This window comes from Diplotaxodon limnothrissa, linkage group LG18 (genome assembly GCF_057381915.1).
Source record: "Diplotaxodon limnothrissa isolate DT_005_m linkage group LG18, D_limnothrissa_male_GT1.1, whole genome shotgun sequence".
Taxonomy (NCBI): domain Eukaryota; kingdom Metazoa; phylum Chordata; class Actinopteri; order Cichliformes; family Cichlidae; genus Diplotaxodon; species Diplotaxodon limnothrissa.
This window is the reverse complement of record NC_140613.1, coordinates 22,976,838-22,996,147: the sequence shown is the minus strand read 5'-3', so window position 1 is coordinate 22,996,147 and position 19,310 is coordinate 22,976,838. Positions and strand designations below refer to the sequence as shown.

Sequence of the window (19,310 nt, the reverse complement as noted above, 5' to 3'; positions counted from 1 at the left end):
TGGGTGCGAATGACTTTATCTATTTTACATTGAAGGGAGAGGAATCTTTTTTTCCACAGAGATGTTGTAAAGTGGCCGATCAGAGTTGTTGAGAATGGCTTCTAAGATCTTTAGTTTGCATCTTTCCAACCATCTCAAGTGGCTCCAGTTACACAGACAGCTTTTCTCACCAGTTTTTCCAGTCTCCTTGCATCCTGATGCATCCGTCCTTTCTTGTATGAACAGTTCAGGCTGGTGGAGGTGGTGTAATTGTGCCAGCGATATTTTCTTGGCACACTTTAGGCCCCTCAGTACCAACTGAGCATCATTTAAATGCAACAGCCTACCTGAATATTGCTGCTGCCCATGTCCATCCCTTTATAACCACAGTACACCTATTTTCTACTGGCTGCTTCCAGCAGGATAACCCACCATGTCACAAAGCTCAAATCATTTCAGACTGGTTTCTTGAACGTGAAAATAAGTTCACTGTGCTCAAACAACCTCCACAGTCACCAGATCTCAATCCAATAGAGCACCGTTGAGATGTGGTGGAACTGAAGATTGACATTATTGATGTGCAGCCAGCAAAGCTGTGTGATGCTTTCATGTCAATATGAAACAAAGTCTCTGAGGTGTCCAGCACCTTGTTTAATCTGTGCCATGAAGAATTAAGGCAGCTCTGAAGGCAAAAAGGAGGTCCAGAGCTGTACTAGTAAGCTAATAAATACTTAATAAAGTGGCCAGTGAGTGTACATCTTAGTTGCTAGGCTTCCAGGTAAGTAGACTTGAATCTGCATCTTTTCTCTTCTTCTTTGATTCGTATTTCTTATGTGAGTGTCACTGTGGGTGTTTCTACCCAGCAGCTGCCTCTCCTAACAACAGCGATTCCTTCTTGGCTCTATTCATTTTCACCATTGTCATCCACACACTGTGTCTGTGAGGCCCGCGTTTCTTCCACCAAAGGATTTAAAGTAATCCTGACAGTTGCTCGGTTACGGGAGGTGTTTTCTCACTGAGACCAATGGCTGAAAGCGCTGCTATTCCATTGATACTAAATAGTGGCGATTATGATGATGGTGTGTGTCTTTGCCTGTCTTTCAGTCAGCAAAGGATTTAGGCGGTGTGTTGGCTGCAGCGCGCTGCCCAAAAGAGAGATTATCAAATTAATTGAGTTATTTAGGCGAGACAGAAGATGTGACAGACATATTGTGCCACAGATAATTGTTTGAGTTGGATCATTTTAAGCTCAGGTGATTCTGCTTTTGTGCTGTGAATATTATCCTCTTAGCATGCTCCATTCAGCCATTTTCACTTGCTCTCTGAGTGATTTCTTTTGTACTCATTTAGTCTGACTGTCGATGGCTCCGATATTTAATTTAAAAAAAAAGGAAAAAAATGATTCAAACATCATTGAAGCAGGCCTCATTTTATACAAAAGAATCAGCTTTCAGGCCAAATCTGACACACGTGGCTTCATAAATAAACAGGCCTGTGTCAATTAATAGAGAAGGCGTATTGATCCTAATCCCACCTAAACATGTAAGCATTCTCCAACATAAGGCACACAAGTGTTTACATGCATACCGCTGGTTCCCAGCACAGTAAAAGCGTGGTGAGGATTGAGAGATTACGTGGTGTTGGCATTGGGAGGGAAGTGGGAGGTGCCAGCAAGATTTTCCGTTAAAAAAAAGAAAAGAAGTGAAACCCAGCAGGGTAATCGGATTAAAATGAGTTTGGTTCAAATTGGGGCTTTTGAGAGTATTTTCTGCACTCCATCCCCAGCAGATGTCCACAACAGACATCCTCATTCTCTGGAAGTGAAGAAACCAGCAGAGGAACAGCCAACATGGTCCCTAATCTGACCGGATATTGGAAAATGATTTCCAATGATAACTTCGAGGAGTATCTGAAAGCTCTGGGTGAGTTTATTAGTTCAGCAGGGAGTCAAGCCCAGAGAAGGAAGGCACAGATCACAAATGTACAGCTCGAAAAAGCAATGATGACATTATAAACCTGATCTTTACACAATCTGAGGCAATTCTTTGTACGTCCATATATGCATAAAACCTCACTGCTTCTTTGTTTTCAATTCATTTTCTGTCACCTTGCTCACGGGCCAGATGTAAACATTGCCATCAGGAAAATTGCCACCTTGCTGAAGCCTGACAAGGACATCGTTCACGAGGGCGACCACATAATCATCAAGACTCTCAGCACCTTCAAAAACTACAACATGGATTTCTACGTGGGCCAAGAGTTTGAGGAGGATCTGTCTGGAGTGGACGACAGGAAATGCATGGTAAGATTTTTTACTTTTTGTACTTAAATGCATCTGTAGTTAGGAACCTGCTGAGACTTTAGCTAAACATCACAGATGAACCACACTGCTGCCAGGTGTTGGGATCTTGGGCAGTGACACACAGGAGTGCAGATTCTGTGGGCGTGTAAACGATTTCCACCCTTCAGCATAATGAGCACATGGTGTTGCAAGAACTGGTTGTTTTATACAATAGCAGAAAAAACATCTACCCACTCATAAAAGTTTCCTCCAACTTTTTACAAACTCTTATAAATTGTTGTAAAAAGGAACAATGTCAAAAGCTGCATGGAAAGAACTGGTCGAGGATAGAACTCATATTTAATCAGATTATGTCACTGACTGCTGAATAGGATCACAGATTATTTGTGGTCCCCATCAAAAGCCCTTTTTTTGTATGCTTATAGGGTGATTTTAGTTAAGCCTTAAGCTGTTTGGAATGCCGCTAAGAGGGAAATTCACATGTTTGTGTGTAAAGATCTATCTGAATAATTATGGAAAATGGTGAGAACTGGGTCACTCATTCAGCTTATTGTATTCTGCATACTAAAATCAATATGCTCTGTTTTAAGAGTAGTAAGAGATCCTTCCCTGATGCCTCGTGCTTTTTTCACTCTCTCTCTGTCTTGTGATGTTTTGCAGACCACCATCACCTGGGAGGGGGACAGGCTGGTGTGTGTGCAGAAGGGAGAGATCGAAGGGAGAGGCTGGACCCACTGGGTGGAGGGAGATGAGCTTCATCTGGTAAGAAAACATCAGTTCCTGCCATGAATATTAATGCATTCAATTTAGACACTTTAATCCAAATCCAGAATGCCTCTCAGCGCTGTATGTGAAGAGCATTGATTTTTATGTGGGACTCTAGCATGAATTAACTACCAGCTCAAGCTGCAGTAACATTACAGTCTGTATGGAGGATTTCTGACAGTTACACAACTGACTCACAGCCAAATAATTATTTCCACTTAATTAAATAGCTCTGCTCACATATTTGATTCCCAAGTGTTCCCTCCAGATGCAAACTGCATGATTAAAAAAAAAAAAAGTGCATACTGTGAAATTAAAAGCCATCCAAATTCTTCTACTCTTGTAGTTGGCACCTCTGTCAGTCTTTAGGAGCAGAGCCTTCGAGTTAGCCAACAAATGCATCATAAATGTTTTTATAAAATCTGTTAAAGCGCATTTGCATCTGAAAATACATTAACGCAATAAGTAGCCCATTAGTGTTTTCATTAGCACAGCATTATCAGATTTTCCTGTGTATGATTACGGCCATCAAAGCTAAACAAAAAATAATCTGCCAAGTTATTTGGTTTAAGTGATGCTAGCAGATGTTTTCAATCAGCTTGCCTGAAATTAGTTACAGTATTAGTGGAGAGATCCCCAGAGCCGGTTTGAGTGTAGAGCAACAGAGACCCCTGGTGGCTGACACATGAACTGCAACTGGAAATGTGTATTAATTCAGTGTAAAGAGGGGCGACTTTTTTCAGGTCATTTGAAGGATTCAGTGTTCTTTTGTGGGTCAATAAGATTTACCCATGTCTTTGGGAAAATAAATAATCAGCGATCAATAAAATAAAACAACATCAGTGATCTCTGTGTTACAAGGTTGAACGGACACAAACCAACAATCTTGTCGTGATTAAAGAGACTGTTAGGTATTTTAGTACCATGGTAGCATTTACTGGATATTGTTTTATAGTGACATTATACAGGAAAACTCTGTCATTCAATAAGGCCCCTTTGTTTTAGTTATTTTTCTCTTTGACCCAAGAATTGATGTGTGAGAATCACAGGCTGGTACAAGGTTGAAATACCACAGAGATCACTCCCTCAGCTAGATTAGTTTCTTAATCTTTTAGACGCCTGTTGAAGGCCAAATGGTTTGTTTCAGATTTCACTAATGAAAGAACTCTTTGTTTTGTGCCTTGAAAATATGTCGCTGAGATAATCACAATTGTAGCTGAACTGATAAACTACACAAAGGATGCTTCTTCACCCATGGGCAGGAAGACGCTGCCTTATCTTGGTCTGTACTGGTTTAAACTGATAATCTGCTGTCTCATGAATTTTACCCTCTATATAAACTGTTATACTTGTGAATAAAGTTGAGTCAATTTGGGAAGACAATCTGAAGCAGTCTCTGTTTTCTTGTTCTCCCAAGCTGCTCCCGAGCTCGTACTAACACGCTGAATGGCATGCTTGAATATTACTTGAGAATATATTTGACTGTGTTACAGACTAAGGGACATTCTCTGCTGATAGGTGAAGGTACATTCTCTGCTGATAGACGTCCACGCCTCGAAGGAAGTCGATCCACGGATTAGGCCTTGGAAACCGTTTCCTTCAGAGACCGCTTTGTTCTTCTCGTTTATATCTTGCAATAGTCCACAGTGCTGCCATATTTCATGTTTACGTGCTTATCTTGGCAGAACTTGATAGGTCTTTTTAAAATGAAATAAACTACAGGGTATTATTTTTCTTTTACTTTTAAAGCTTGAACATCTTTTTTCCTTGTTTTTTTTTTTTTTTCTTTTTAAATTTTAATTTTTTTAGGGCGGCGTGTAGTAGTGCAGTGGTTAGCAGTGATGCCTCATGGTCCTGGGTTTGAATCCACCGGCCTGCAGGGACCTTTCTGTGTGGAGTTTTTTCACATTCTCCCTGTACCTGCATGGGTTCTTACCTGCGTCTTCCCACAGTCCAGAGACATGCATGTTATTTTAACTGGTGATTCTAAATCGGCCACAGGGTTCAATGTGACCTTGAATGCCAGTGTTTGTGATAGCTCTGATGTTTTTAGCCCCTCCCCCCTTTCTAACTACAAGTTGGTAATTTTTTGTATCACTTTTTATGATTAAAGTAAACACCACTTACTTCTGGTTAATGATGACACTAATCCTTGTCCATCTACTGCTTAGAGGTTCTCATTGGTCAGCATTACTTTCTGAGTCTCTCACATGTCTGAATAAACATATCAAACATGTATTTTTCTCTCCAGGAGCTGAGAGCTGCAGGAGTTGTTTCCAAGCAGGTCTTCAAGAAGACTTAAAGCAGCTTTCAGTGAACAGTCTGGTGCCTGCACCAAAAACTGGCTCAGAGAGACACATCAGGAACAACCTCTTCCTCTAACATACAGTCCGACTTTCCTTTTATCCCTCCAGCCTGTCCGTGTGTTCATGTTACTGTAGTGAATTCACCAAACACACGTTTCTGTTCCATCATGCTGTTGCCTTACTTTGCCAAAGGAATTTCTTTGTAGCACAAATGGGCAAGTTGACATATAACACCACAAAATCCAATACTGTGTATTTGTTTCAAGGTGGGTGCTTTGATTAGCAGGTTTAGATGTGCTGGACGCATGCGTAAGTGCCATAGCTGTAGCTGATCTGATGGGCGAGCCAGCTGGGAATGTTGTGGATGCAGTGAAGAGAAATGTATTGACTTAGTTTTGTAAATGATTACAACTGAAGGACGATGGTAAGAGCAGAACTTGGCTGAGATGCTCAGTCTCCAGAATAAAAATGTTACATGTATTTGTCCCAGTTCCTTTAAGACTGTGGCTGTGAATGTTGAATCAATCAATAAATGAAGCCGTTCTAAACCATCCAGTGTATCAGAAGCTCTTTTGAGATGAAAATACCTCTCTTCCCATGTGAGAGAAATCTCTTTGCTTCCTCTTGCGAATGAACCAAACAGCTCAGGTCACATTTAGCTTTGAATCACTTAATCTGTCACCTCGCTTTGTGCCATGTCATTACCAATTGGGCATAATCTATACGTGCTGTGCAACTCACTTGCTCATTCTTCGCTGCTGCTTCAGATTGTGCTGCTCTTTTGACTCCTTCCTGCTGCTTGTTGTGCATTCACACACAGGCACCTCGCCAGCGTATACCTGCAAGCTCTGTTGACTTATCATTCCTCAGAGGAGCTGTTATTGATTTATGTCCTCTTGCTTTGGGTGGTTTAAAAAAAGTTCTTTTATGAAGGAGTGAGGTGTCGACACAAAACCAGAGAAGCGTGTTTATTCTCAATAAATTTGTTGGTCATCGGCTGAAGGTGGGCTCTTTTTAAGTCTGCGTTTCAGTTATAGGTGCCTCAATGTGATTATACTGTAGCACTAAACCTTCTGGAGGGGATCTCTGGAAAACAAAAAGGTTGGGTTGAACTTTATTAACCTTCAAACCTGTTCAAAGTTCAAATGCTCTGGTTGAGTTTGCCATTGAAACAGACCAAACAGTGTTAGCACTGAAAACAGAATAGCCTCTCCTGGCTACACATGTGCATTGAGAGCGACGGTGATGGTACACTTTAACGTGGATGCCCACAGATGTGCCTGTGGTAATCTCCGTCAGTGACCGCAGAAAGCACGTCCTCCCCCTCAGAAATAACTGCCACTGCCAATCCTCTTTAAGCTATAAACTCACTTATCAGTTGCACTCTGCCCCCGTGCCCCCCACTCATATAAAAGCAACACAGCATTAGGACACCCTGCCTCTTCCCCACTCCCTACACTCTTCAGTCACATGCCAGCTTCACCAGCTGCAGCCATGCCAGCAGACTTTAGTGGAAAATGGATACTGGAATCCAGTGAGAAATTTGAGGATTACTTGAAAGTACTGAGTAAGAAAACTTACATCCTGATATGTTCAATTTTAGACTAAAATGTCTTAGTTATATGATTAAAGAAAGATTAAAAGATTTGAATACTTTTAATCTTTTTCTTAACAGAACAACCGTCTAATTTTGAGCTACTTACTACAGATTCTTGTTGAGTAAAACTGAGTGTGATTATACATCATACATACATATTATGCTGTGAAAAAGTATTTGCCCCCTTCCTGATTTCTTAAATTGTTGCCTAGTTGTCACACTTAGATGTTTCAGATTATCAATGAATAATTAATATTAGACAAAGGTAACATGAGTAAAAATGAAATCCAGTTTTTAAAAAATGATCTTATCTATTAAGGGAAAAACAGTCATCCAAACATGTTAAAAAGTAATTGCCCCTTAAGTCTAATAAATGGTTGTGCCACGCTTGGCAGCAAGTACAGAATTAATGCAATAGCTGGCAAAGACTCTTCACATCCCTGTGGAGGAATTTTAGCCCGCTCTTCTTTGCAGAATTGTTTAAATTCAGCTACCCTGGAGGATTTTCAAGCATGAATGGCCTGTTTGGCACGTTCAGAGGTGGACTTACTGGTATGTTTCAGATCATTACCTACTGCATAACCCAAGTGCTCTTGAGCTTCAGGACACAAACTAATGGTCAGATATTCAGGAGTTTCTGGTAGAGAGCAGAATTCGTGGTTTTATAATTTAAAACATGGTTTTTATCAGCGTCCAAGTCCTGAAGCAGCAAAGCAGCCACCGACCATCACACTACCACCACCATGTTTAACTGTTGGTTTGTTGTACTTTCAATACAATGCTGTGTTAGTTTTATTCCAAATGTAACAAGACTAAAACCTTCCCAAAAAATTTAATTTAACATAGGACCAGCTTTGATCCTTATCCTCTTTCTTCATCATTCAGAAACAGCATTTTGCATTTATTCAGGTTTTCTTTGTCTATGATCTGAAACAAGTGTGAAAAATATGGAAAAAATAAGAAATCAGGAAGAGGGCAAATACTTTTTCACATCACCGCAACATATAAAATCACAGCTAGCTATATTACTAATATGTAACTAAGGAGTTACCACAGTTCATCCGCACTTCATCATCTGTTCCTCTTCAGATACAGCCTGAACAATCTTCTGTAATCTGCTCCTAGATATTGACTTTGCTACAAGGAAAATTGCCATCTCCCTATCTCAGACCAAAGTGGTTTTCCAAGATGGGGACAAGTTTGACTTCAAAACACTGAGCACCTTTAGGAATTATGAGCTGGCCTTCACTGTAGGGGTGGAGTTTGATGAGTACACCAAGGGACTAGACAACAGAAATGTCAAGGTAAGATAACCACTGGAGTCCAGATGTGATAAGTCAGTCCTTGCCCATGTGTGTCCAGGGTACCTGAAGCAAAAGGTTCTTAAAAAAATGAATCCATCTTTCATGGTAAATGGTAAATGGCCTGTATTTGTATAGCGCTTTTCTAGTCCCTAAGGACCCCAAAGCGCTTTACACAACCTGTCATCCACCCATTCACACACACATTCACACACGCTGGTGATTCATTTCATATATCTGTAATTAGTATTCAGTCCTGTATATTTCAGACTGATTTATAAGCTCATCAGTGTCAAGTTTCGTTTAATACTCTGCACTAGCTGATGCTTTAATGTTTTAAAAAACGAGCAAATAGGCCTATGATAAGTCAGTGCTAAAAAACTAGCATAAAAGCAAGGATAAGCTGGTTAGTGTTCATTAGCCTTCGGGTTATAAATCCGAGCATGTGAGCAGCAGTGATATAAGCTTATCTGAACATGAAATTCCTTATCACAATGTTCAGACAAAATTACATTACGCCAGCTAAAAACTGGCTTAACTGTTTAACTGTTGTCTTCAGAGTCTGGTGAAGTGGGATGGGGACAAGCTTGTGTGCACTCAGAAAGGCGAGAAGGCCAACCGTGGCTGGAAGCACTGGACTGAAGGAGACAAACTCTACCTGGTGGGCTAACAGTGCTTCTGATATTTAGATTTTTCTTTTCTTTTTATGTTTTGAAAGATTTGAGACTGAGCGTGTGCTGAATGATAATAAAGAAATGTGTCCCATTAATGCAGAGCTTCCCAAAGTGTGGGGCCCGCCCCCTAGGTCGGGCACAGAGCCATTGCAGGGGGGGCGTGGTATGAAAAGGGAAAAGAAAACCCAAAAACGCTTGGACACTACTAGCACGGGGCGCCCACTCAAACGCAAAGCACGGGATGAAGCATAGTTATATATGTTTCCAAACCAACTTCATTCTAAGCCAAAGACTAGAAAATATGATGAAGCATATCCTCCCTTTGGTTTCACTTGCACAAGTGCCGAGGTAGGTCTCCCTTGCAGAATTGGTTTTTCCTTCGTCGGGAGCAGCGCTGGGCTCTTCAAATCACGGACAAACAGTATCCCACATTCTTGATTTTTAGTTCACAAACACTTGTTGTAATGACTAACTACTCCTGACATTTTGGAGATGTTAGCTCTTTATACAGTAAAGTTACAGCGGGATACAAATAATATCCTGCCACAATTTGTTCCCCCTGTTCAAATCACGGGCAAACAGTATCCCACAGTTGTTTATGTTTTTAAAACCATTTTGCTTGTAAAACAAAGAGGGCCCTAGCAAAAAAAAAGTTTGGGAACCACTGCATTAGTGGGAGGTGTTGCATAATCAGGATATGACTGTTAAGTATAAAATGGCCAGCTATAACATTGCTTAATGTTCTTTTGATCCCTCTGCTGAATAACATTAAGAGATTTCTCTTCCTCCACAGGAGCTGACATGTGAAAGTGTAGTTTGTCGTCAGGTGTTCAAGAAAAAAGAATAATAAAGTCAATGCTTCTAAATGAACGTGACATGTTTTGTTAAATATATGAGCAGAATGAATTGATGAATAAAGATGCTTTGAGAACCATATTGTATCTATCTATCTATCTATCTATCTATCTATCTATCTATCTATCTATCTATCTATCTATCTATCTATCTATCTATCTATCTAACAACAGACAATGATGTGATAGTAATGGAGAAAAAATAACATATTTTTACATTTTTATTATAAAACGGACATAAGACTGAGCTGACAACAAGGTTAGGACAATTTTCATGTTGCTTTCGAAACAAATAATTGACAACAAATTACTCATCTTAAAATATGACATTGGAAAGGCGCTCTGTTTATCCTATAGGCTAACCATGGATGGTGGTGAAGTTATATTTGTATAGCAACTGATATAATAGAATAAAAATAGACATAGGATATAGTCTTTACACACAGCATAGAATGACACCGTGGCAGCTTGACGACTGACTGCAGCAAAGCTCACGGATGTTGTCACGTCAGCACTTGCACGGCTCAACTCACGCGAGATTGCGTTTCAGGAAGTTCCACGTCAGTGTCCACTAGGCTGTTCACTGGAAAAACGCAACATTTGGACCCCGATTGAAACTGTTCGCAACACATTTCTCTGATTTTATTGTGACAACACGGGGACAAAACATGGTAGGAGGCATTTTAAACATCCCAGAGTGTGTTTTTGTTTGTATACATACCAACTTATTTGTTTTAAAAAGAGCCGTGAATCAATGTCAAATAATAATATCTTGCAGCTAGCTTAGCGGCTAATTAGCTTGAGTTAGCACGAGAGCTTGTAGCTTACGGCCTTTTAGGATTTCCAACCTAAGCTTTTTTTTTTCCAGTGTTAGCATGTGGGTACATTTGTGTTGAGTTAGTTGCGCAGTTATTACTAACGGATGCACAGTTACAGATTTATCTTGATTAAACGAAATATATTGAGTTGAATGCTATCTGCTAATCGATGCTTTGGTTTTGCTACCAGTTGTTGTTTGAAGCTTCATTGTTTTTAAGATACACTTTAAGTTCAATATAACACCTGTAACAGCGCTTGGAAACACTGATCTCTTTCCGTCTTTTCAGCCTCTGAGGCTGGACATTAAGCGGAGGCTGACAGCCAGGTCAGACCGGGTGAAGAGTGTGGACCTTCACCCAACTGAGCCATGGATGCTGGCTAGTCTGTACAACGGCAGCGTCTGTGTTTGGAACCATGAAACTCAGGTACGAAGCCAGTGTGACAGTCGTGCCAAATTGCTTATATAAAAAAGACTGCTGACTTCACATCCATATAGATGATCACTGATGTGTCGCATCCATATGTTGCAAACTATAAGCCGGCTCTCTTTTCAGACTCTTGTCAAGACTTTCGAAGTTTGCGACCTGCCTGTCAGAGCTTCTAAATTTGTGGCAAGGAAGAACTGGGTCATCACAGGAGCGGTGAGTAATATTTACTTATTTCTGTTGGGATCACAGCTCAGAAAAAAAAAAGCTGACAAATTCAAAGGTGCTGTATGTTAAATGAAATACTCCAAAAGACATGGCAAATGAAAACATGCTCTTGTGACTGTCATGGATGGGGTTAAAAGACTGACCAGTATTCTCGATAACTTAGATAGCATCCTCTTTTCTGAAAAACTGCTTTCAGAGTGTCAAGTTCCAAATCACCAACATTTCTGGTCCTGTGGATCAGCTTAATGCCCCATCAAACACAACAGAATAGAGAATGCCACTGGCCACCAGAGAATATTGTGCATCATCCAGAAGATATTAAAAGAGCTCAGTCATTTCAGAAAGTAGATATTCCTCTAGCACTTACTGTAGGGGGTCTTCTGTATTTTTATTGAAGTTCAGTTTTTTGTTATTGTGGTCATTCCCTGTGTCTGCCCAGATCTCATGTACAGAAATACGAATCATCAGTGTTCCAATCCTCCCCAACTAGCTCCATAGTTTTTGTCACATTAAGATACAGATTGTTCTGCTCACACTATGTAACAAAGTTGCCGCCACAGCATAGTTCCTCATCACCCTACCTGATCCCACACATGCTGTGGTCTGCCACTCAAATAGTCAACTACCAGGTCACTAGGCAGACATCCACCTGCATCTAGTAAAAACAACAGAAGTGCCAAATAGTAACTTTTAAGTAATACTTTTAAAAACTAATGACATGATTTTTTTAAGGATATTGTTATCTTTCAGATGTTATGTGCACTAAGTTTTTGAGGGAGTCACATGATCATATCTTGTTTTCCAATGTTGTTAAAATCTTAAAATGATGTGTTTTCAAGTAGTAACTCAGCTTTTTTATTATCCCTGTGTAGGATGACATGCAGATCCGTGTGTTCAACTACAACACCTTGGAGCGAGTCCACATGTTTGAGGCACACTCCGACTACATTCGTTGCATTGCTGTCCATCCAACCCAGCCATACATCCTCACCAGCAGCGGTACGCTAGTAAACTCATGATTTCTTTCTTCATTTAGTTTTTTGGAAATCTGTGGCATTCTGCATACACATGCTCCACAGATCATACTATGAAGACTTGTCTTTATGCATGACTGTGTTTTTGTGTCATTGCAGATGACATGTTGATCAAGCTTTGGGACTGGGAGAAGAAGTGGTCATGCAGCCAGGTGTTTGAGGGTCACACTCATTATGTTATGCAGATTGTCATCAACCCCAAGGACAACAATCAGTTTGCCAGTGCTTCCTTGGACAGAACAATTAAGGTAGGAGCCTCTTGCTTTGTATTTTCTCACTTCTGCTTCTGCTAAAGCTGAGTCCTGTTTCCCGTGGTAAGACTTGAGAAGGTTCATGATCTTTTAAGCATTTATGCAGACAAGGGTATCCGGTTGGAATTTGAGCTTATACTCTTAAAAAAAAATCAACTTGTCAGCATTTAAGGTAAAATGTTTATTATTTTGTGATGGTGCACAGAAATTATGTGGTAAAATAGCTTTTTCTTTTTAAAATGTCATCAGGCCAGTGTCTGCTTTTCAGATTTTATACTATAGTGAAATCCCACAGCAATATTTACTTCACTTCAAGGTTTCTGGAAATTAGTCCTAGGAGCTAAATGTTTTGGAGAGTTCTGGAGGAATAGTATATCTGCACCGTGGATTGTGAACTGTGGGTCATACACTATTGTAGGTTCCTTAATGACTATAAATTACACACATGTAGTTAAAAGTTCATGAAGTATTTGTAGTCATGTTCTTGGGGTTCTTACAGGTGTGGCAGCTTGGCTCTTCATCTCCCAATTTCACTTTGGAAGGTCATGAGAAAGGAGTAAATTGTATTGATTACTACAGTGGAGGAGACAAGCCCTACCTGATATCTGGGGCTGATGATCGCCAAGTCAAGATCTGGGACTACCAGGTAGGAGAATTTCACTTGATTTTCCTAATGTTGTGATTATTTACTTGTGCTACTGCGGTAAGAGTTGGTTTAGCATTGTGTGCATGTGAGTGTTTCACCCATTTGTCGCTGTGTGTTGTAGAACAAAACCTGCGTTCAAACTCTGGAGGGCCACGCCCAAAATGTCTCTTGCGTCAGTTTCCACCCAGAGCTGCCCATCATCATTACTGGATCAGAGGATGGTGAGCAGGAATCCCACTCATCCTCACCTGTGCACCCACAAAATGCATCTTTTGCCATCTCATTAATTATTGCTTTTCACACTGTGTTCTCTCTCCCTCTACAGGGACCGTGCGTATCTGGCACTCGAGCACTTACCGCCTTGAGAGCACACTGAACTATGGCATGGAGCGAGTGTGGTGTGTGTCGGGTCTCAGGGGCTCCAACAATGTGGCGCTGGGCTACGATGAAGGCAGCATCATTATCAAAGTGAGGGAAAGGAAGAAGACAAAGACTCACTATGAATTTGAAATTTATTAATTTATAGCTGGATTTTATCAAGGTTATCATGTTTTGTAAATGAATTATGTGTTCAAAACTTAAATCTATTTTCATCCTCTTCCAATCTATCTTCTTTTTCCGTCATCCACTCCTGGATAGGTGGGTCGGGAGGAGCCAGCCATGTCTATGGACACCAGTGGCAAAATCATTTGGGCCAAACACAGTGAAATACAGCAGGCCAACCTGAAGGCCATGGGTGATGCCGAAATCAAGGATGGAGAGAGGCTACCTTTGGCTGTCAAAGACATGGGCAGCTGTGAGATTTACCCTCAAACCATCCAGCACAACCCTAATGGAAGGTAGACATGCACTTGGTCCAGCCCTTTTCTTTTTTTTATAAATCCACAGAAATGAGCATCACAGATGTTTGTTTCTGGTCATTTTATAATAACATTTCTATCAGAGGAGCTTCATTTGCAGTTTTTCCATTTACCAGGTTTGTTGTGGTGTGTGGAGATGGAGAGTACATCATCTACACCGCTATGGCACTGAGAAACAAGAGCTTTGGTTCAGCACAGGAGTTTGTGTGGGCACACGATTCTTCTGAGTAAGTGAACATTTTAAAACGTAACTTGAGTGTAACTTTGCCCTAATCCTTTGCTACTCTCTTATTGAATAACATCTGTATTTCTTTGTTAAAGATATGCCATCAGAGAAAGCAGCAGTGTCGTCAAAATCTTTAAAAACTTCAAAGAAAAGAAATCGTTTAAGCCCGACTTTGGAGCTGAAGGTAATGAAATCTTAGCTTCTGATGGATTTGTGGTACTGGAAGTGGAAGTATGTTGGCTGTCTTTCTCACCAGACGTTTTCCCTGTATTTCTGCTCTACAGGTATCTATGGAGGTTTCTTGCTTGGGGTGAGGTCGGTGAACGGCCTGGCATTTTACGACTGGGAGAACACAGAGTTAATCCGCCGCATTGAGATCCAGCCCAAGCATGTAAGACTGGCTTTCTTCTGCTGAGTTAGATATTTGTTCTCAGTCCTGGTCCCTGTTTATCAGTCTGGAAACTCTGTGCATTTTTAATTGAAGTCACCACAAATTACTTTTGTGCTTCTCTAACCTTATTTTTAGCACTGGCCTATATAAATAAGTTAGTGAGTGATTGTCAGAAGCTGTTGTCCAGTAATTCTAGTAGGGTTACCTTTTTCTTTCTTTTTTCTCATATTTTTCAGATCTTCTGGTCAGACTCTGGTGAACTGGTCTGCATTGCCACAGAGGAGTCCTTCTTCATCCTGCGCTACCTGGCAGATAAAGTCGCTGCCTCCCAAGAGAACAACGAGGGAGTGACAGAGGATGGTATTGAAGATGCCTTTGAGGTAGGTGTGTGGATGTGAGTGCATTCACATCCTTTGTTGGAAGTCAGTGTTTAGAATAGCTTAGCATAATGTAATACTTGATCTAAGAAATATATTTGACCTGTTATGACATGTTCAGGTCCAGGGAGAGATCCAGGAGATTGTCAAGACTGGGCTCTGGGTTGGAGACTGCTTCATCTACACCAGCTCTGTAAACAGACTCAACTATTACGTTGGAGGAGAGATTGTCACAATTGCACATTTGGACAGGTAAGAATACAGACTATTTAGGCTCGAGTTGAATAGAATTGCTCTCCCGACTTTATTAGAAACACAGTCCAGCAGTGCAGAAACTCAGCAGATGATTACAGTAAATATGTAATCTACAAAAAGAATAAGTGGCCTCTAAAATTAGCCTTGGTGCTTTTTCACACCTACTTCCTTTTCTGCAGGACCATGTACCTACTGGGTTACATACCTAAAGATGACCGTCTGTATCTGGGAGACAAGGAGCTCAATATCGTCAGCTACTCCCTGCTGGTCTCCGTCCTGGAGTACCAGACTGCTGTAATGAGACGGGACTTTGGAATGGCTGACAAGGTGCTACCCACTATCCCTAAAGAGCAGAGGACCAGGGTGGCACACTTCCTGGAGAAACAGGTTAGCAAAGGCAATTCATTCAGCTTGAAACACAACTGGACTTTAAACATGAGCTGTAGAAAACTGGTCTATTAGAGGTTATTTTAATGGTTGTCTTTTGAGTTGTGAATATGGTTAAGGTTTCAATTTCTTTGGCTCATCAGGGTTTCAAGCAGCAGGCCCTGGCAGTGTCCACAGACCCTGAGCACAGGTTTGAGTTAGCCTTGCAGCTGGGAGAGTTGAAGATTGCTTACCAGCTGGCTGTAGAAGCAGAGGTAAGGACACAGAAGCAAATGCAAACTCTATATCAAAGGCTTGACCTAAATTGTAATTTGATGTCACAATGGATCAGGTTTTCTGTCCAGTACATTTCTGATATTTTTTACTCTGTTCTCTACAGTCAGAGCAGAAGTGGAAGCAGCTAGCAGAGCTGGCTATCAGTAAGTGCCAGTTTGGCCTGGCCCAAGAGTGCCTGCACCATGCCCAGGATTACGGTGGCCTGCTCCTCCTTGCTACAGCCTCCGGTAATGCTGTCATGGTGGGCAAGCTGGCTGAAGGAGCAGAAAGGGACGGCAAAAACAATGTAGCCTTCATGACCTACTTCCTTCAGGGAAAGTAAGTGTGAGATGTACAAGCCTGCAGGGGCGAATTGTGGAATAGAACCATGCTGTTGTTCACACTGAAAATGAGGCTACCAGGGTAATTCATGCCTTGCTGCTGTGCTTTCTCCACAGACTGGATCAGTGTTTGGAGCTTCTGATCAGAACAAACAGACTACCTGAAGCTGCCTTCCTGGCTCGCACTTACCTACCCAGCCAGGTGTCCCGCGTGGTCAAATTATGGAGGGAGAATCTGGCCAAGGTCAACCAGAAGGTTAGTTACGTCTTTGAGATTTTTGTTTTAGTTGTTAAACTCAATCAGCATCAGTCTAGGTATCTGTTCTTGGTCATGACCTGCATCTTCATTGTAGGCGGCTGAATCCCTAGCAGACCCTACAGAGTATGAGAATCTGTTCCCCGGGCTGAAAGAAGCCTTTGCAGCTGAACACTACCTGAGAGAAACCTGCTTGGGAACCACTAGGCCTGCTAAAGACTATCCACTTGTTACAGTAAGCTGAATGACTTTGGTTAAAATACTTAAATTATGCAGTGAGGAGACAGTGATTAAAGTACTCACTGAAAGTCCTTGATGACTTAAGTAAAAAAGATGCTTAGTTTTGGGTAAATTAACTGTGTTATCGCTAATATGGCAGCACTTCTGAATTTGTATTTGACATTTTCAGCCCAATGAAGACAGAAACATTCTTGAAGAGGCCCAGGGATACGAGCCCAAAGGAACCTTCCTACCTCCTGTCTCTAAGGTTTGCATAGAGTATCAATATCTCAGTACTTTTGTATTATCCTGATTACTGTTCATTGTTCTGTAGCTTCTGTAGGCTGTAAAAATGAATAGAAGCTGGAGAAATTAGTGGCAAGTACAATTTAAAATTCCCTTATTTAATTCACTTTTTTAGCAGACACAAGATGAAGAGGAGGCAGCAGCTCCCATTGCTGCAGTGACACCTTCACAGCCTGAGCCTGCTCCTCCTGCAGCAGTGGAGAAAGAGAAAGAGGCTGAAATCTATGAATTCTCACAGAAAGATAAGGTGAAGACTTTTGCTCCTTATTTTTGATTTATTATGCGGTCACAATCAATCCCTCTTCTAGTGTGGAAGTGATGACTTAGGTTTTATTCATACAGAACAACTTGTAGCACATACTGTTCTTAGTTGATGAAGTGAAATCGAATGAAAATTCAGCTGGAACATTGTTTAAAAAAGGATTTTCCTTTTTTGTACGCGTCTCTCTGTCCTAGACTCTGGATGAGCTCGAGGTGGACCTGGACAACATGGAGCTGGATGACATTGACACCACAGATGTTAACCTTGATGATGACTTTCTCGATGATTGATTGAGACCTGCCAACAGTCTGCTCCCAAGCACTCTATAGAGCATATTTAAAAGAAAAAGAGAGACCAAATCCCTTTTCCCCACTTTTTTTTTCTTTTGTATTTGTCCGTAAAAATGTTATATTGTCATATCTGCCTACTGCAGTGTTTGAGTGGCAGATCATGATATCACTGATGTTTTATCCACAGAAGAAAGGTAGACAGACTCCCTCATTTTGTAAACCATTTATTGTTTGAGAATTTCAGAAAAACTGTCCACTGGGCTGTATTTTATTACTCTTTGCTTTTTGTTTTTCTTTTTTTCTGTTGTGGAAGTGAACATTCATTCAGTCCAATAAACTGGTTTCTGTACATATTCACATTTGACTAAAGAGCGTCTTACTCTTGATAGTTATCGCAAAAACTAACAAATGTCGCTTTTAATAATGAAACAATAATAAGTTCCTCAGCAGCATTGAGTGTGTCAGGGTCCAGCTGGGGTCTTTGCTCATCATCTGCAGCCACTTACTGCAGCACTGAGCAATTCCTGAGATGGTGTGGTGTACGGCTTGGCCACGCATCTCTAACTTTTTAAGGAGTTTTGGTGGTTATATCAGAATCAGCATACTTTATTAATCCCTAAGGAAATTATGTGGGTTACAGATGCTCCAGTACAGTAACAGAAACAGACTAGACTTGTAGTTTGTTAATCTCCACTGTGCAAACTATTGCTCTCCAACCTCACTGTTCCACCTCCGCTTTCAACTTAGGATATCATAGCCTCTTCCTCTCGCTGGCCTGACCCATGCCATCCTCCCATTCTACTGCCAGCTGTATAAATTACACAGACACATGCATCGCTGCATAATAAACAGCATAATAATGCATAATTATTTAGAAAATTCCAGTGATGCAAGTCTTGTAATTGTCAGAAAAACAGACCTGCTTTTAAAAAAACAGGAAAACCTACAAACGTCTTTTGGCACCAGCAGCATTTGTGTAATTAACATTAATAGTGTCTCTGTTGCACCATGTAGGTGTGGCAGTAAGTCAGACTCGACTAATATGCAGCCTTTACTAAGATTCAAGTTGTTACTCTCTGTATGAGAAAGGCCCATTGTGCATCTTCTAACTGTTTTGGACAGGTTAAACGACTTTATGCTCGTAAACATGTTAAAAAACAAAAACACTTATACTGCAGTGCACTTAAGTGCATTCTTTTAGGTTGTTTTCTGAGTATTGACACAATAACTGGCATCTCAGAAAGCAGTTAAAACTTGCTCCACATGCACAAGGTGCAATATTAGTATGAAAAGATATCATTTATTCCCCATAAAGAGTACTTTTATCTCATAGTACTTTAACTGTAGCTTCAGACTTTTTAAACTGTCATGTTGCTTTGACTGCATTGACAGTGTGTTTGCCATTGTCATGCCAAAAAAGTCAGCTGTTGCCAATCAGACACTTTCCACATTGTGCTTTTCTGTGTTCATAATTCAGTTTTTAAAAGGCAGTGTTTGATACTTGATATCTTGCTTTGTTATTTATGACATTTTGATAAGTAGCAAAAGTAAAGATGGAATATTTCGACAGTTACATTTATAAAGATGCAATTTACAGCATTTGTTCTATCAAAATGCAATGCATCTGTATAGAAAGGACTATAAAAGTATGTTATCCTTCAGCCAGATGTATGCTATCTAAAAGTGTAGATGTGTTTGTGTGTA

General features: G+C 40.7%; 3 protein-coding genes across 3 annotated transcripts; all 3 read left to right on the top strand.

Moving 5' to 3' along the window:
- Positions 1–1,828: 1,828 nt before the first annotated feature.
- On the top strand, positions 1,829–5,348 carry rbp1.1 (retinol binding protein 1, cellular, tandem duplicate 1). The gene is made up of 4 exons (XM_085379084.1): positions 1,829–1,901; positions 2,103–2,281; positions 2,942–3,043; positions 5,298–5,348. The coding sequence occupies exons 1-4, from the start codon at positions 1,829–1,831 to the stop codon at positions 5,346–5,348; spliced, it is 405 nt and encodes a 134-aa protein (XP_085235210.1).
- A 1,455-nt stretch (positions 5,349–6,803) lies between these two features.
- LOC146613614 (retinol-binding protein 2-like) lies at positions 6,804–9,852 on the top strand. Its single transcript, XM_085379083.1, has 4 exons — positions 6,804–6,919; positions 8,075–8,253; positions 8,810–8,911; positions 9,718–9,852. Exons 1-4 carry the CDS (start codon positions 6,823–6,825, stop codon positions 9,769–9,771), a joined length of 432 nt encoding a protein of 143 aa, XP_085235209.1. The 5' UTR covers positions 6,804–6,822; the 3' UTR covers positions 9,772–9,852.
- Positions 9,853–10,355: 503 nt separating this feature from the next.
- On the top strand, positions 10,356–17,947 carry copb2 (COPI coat complex subunit beta 2). Its single transcript, XM_085379080.1, has 22 exons — positions 10,356–10,449; positions 10,885–11,022; positions 11,152–11,238; positions 12,123–12,249; positions 12,384–12,532; positions 13,035–13,181; positions 13,303–13,402; positions 13,507–13,649; positions 13,821–14,020; positions 14,158–14,268; positions 14,363–14,451; positions 14,552–14,658; positions 14,895–15,038; positions 15,157–15,287; positions 15,470–15,677; positions 15,821–15,931; positions 16,057–16,271; positions 16,391–16,529; positions 16,627–16,764; positions 16,939–17,016; positions 17,170–17,301; positions 17,511–17,947. Exons 1-22 carry the CDS (start codon positions 10,447–10,449, stop codon positions 17,604–17,606), a joined length of 2,793 nt encoding a protein of 930 aa, XP_085235206.1. The 5' UTR covers positions 10,356–10,446; the 3' UTR covers positions 17,607–17,947.
- The last annotated feature ends 1,363 nt before the right edge of the window (positions 17,948–19,310 follow it).

Coding starts and splice junctions, on each gene's coding strand:
- LOC146613614 (XM_085379083.1), top strand. CDS start 6,823: ATGCCAGCTTCACCAGCTGCAGCCATGCCAGCAGACTTTAGTGGAAAA. Junction 6,920..8,074: donor GGATTACTTGAAAGTACTGA/GTAAGAAAACTT, acceptor ATCTGCTCCTAG/ATATTGACTTTGCTACAAGG. Junction 8,912..9,717: donor AAGGAGACAAACTCTACCTG/GTGGGCTAACAG, acceptor CTTCCTCCACAG/GAGCTGACATGTGAAAGTGT.
- rbp1.1 (XM_085379084.1), top strand. CDS start 1,829: ATGGTCCCTAATCTGACCGGATATTGGAAAATGATTTCCAATGATAAC. Junction 1,902..2,102: donor GGAGTATCTGAAAGCTCTGG/GTGAGTTTATTA, acceptor CTCACGGGCCAG/ATGTAAACATTGCCATCAGG. Junction 3,044..5,297: donor AGGGAGATGAGCTTCATCTG/GTAAGAAAACAT, acceptor TTTTCTCTCCAG/GAGCTGAGAGCTGCAGGAGT.
- copb2 (XM_085379080.1), top strand. Junction 15,678..15,820: donor CACACTTCCTGGAGAAACAG/GTTAGCAAAGGC, acceptor TTGGCTCATCAG/GGTTTCAAGCAGCAGGCCCT. Junction 16,765..16,938: donor AAGACTATCCACTTGTTACA/GTAAGCTGAATG, acceptor TGACATTTTCAG/CCCAATGAAGACAGAAACAT.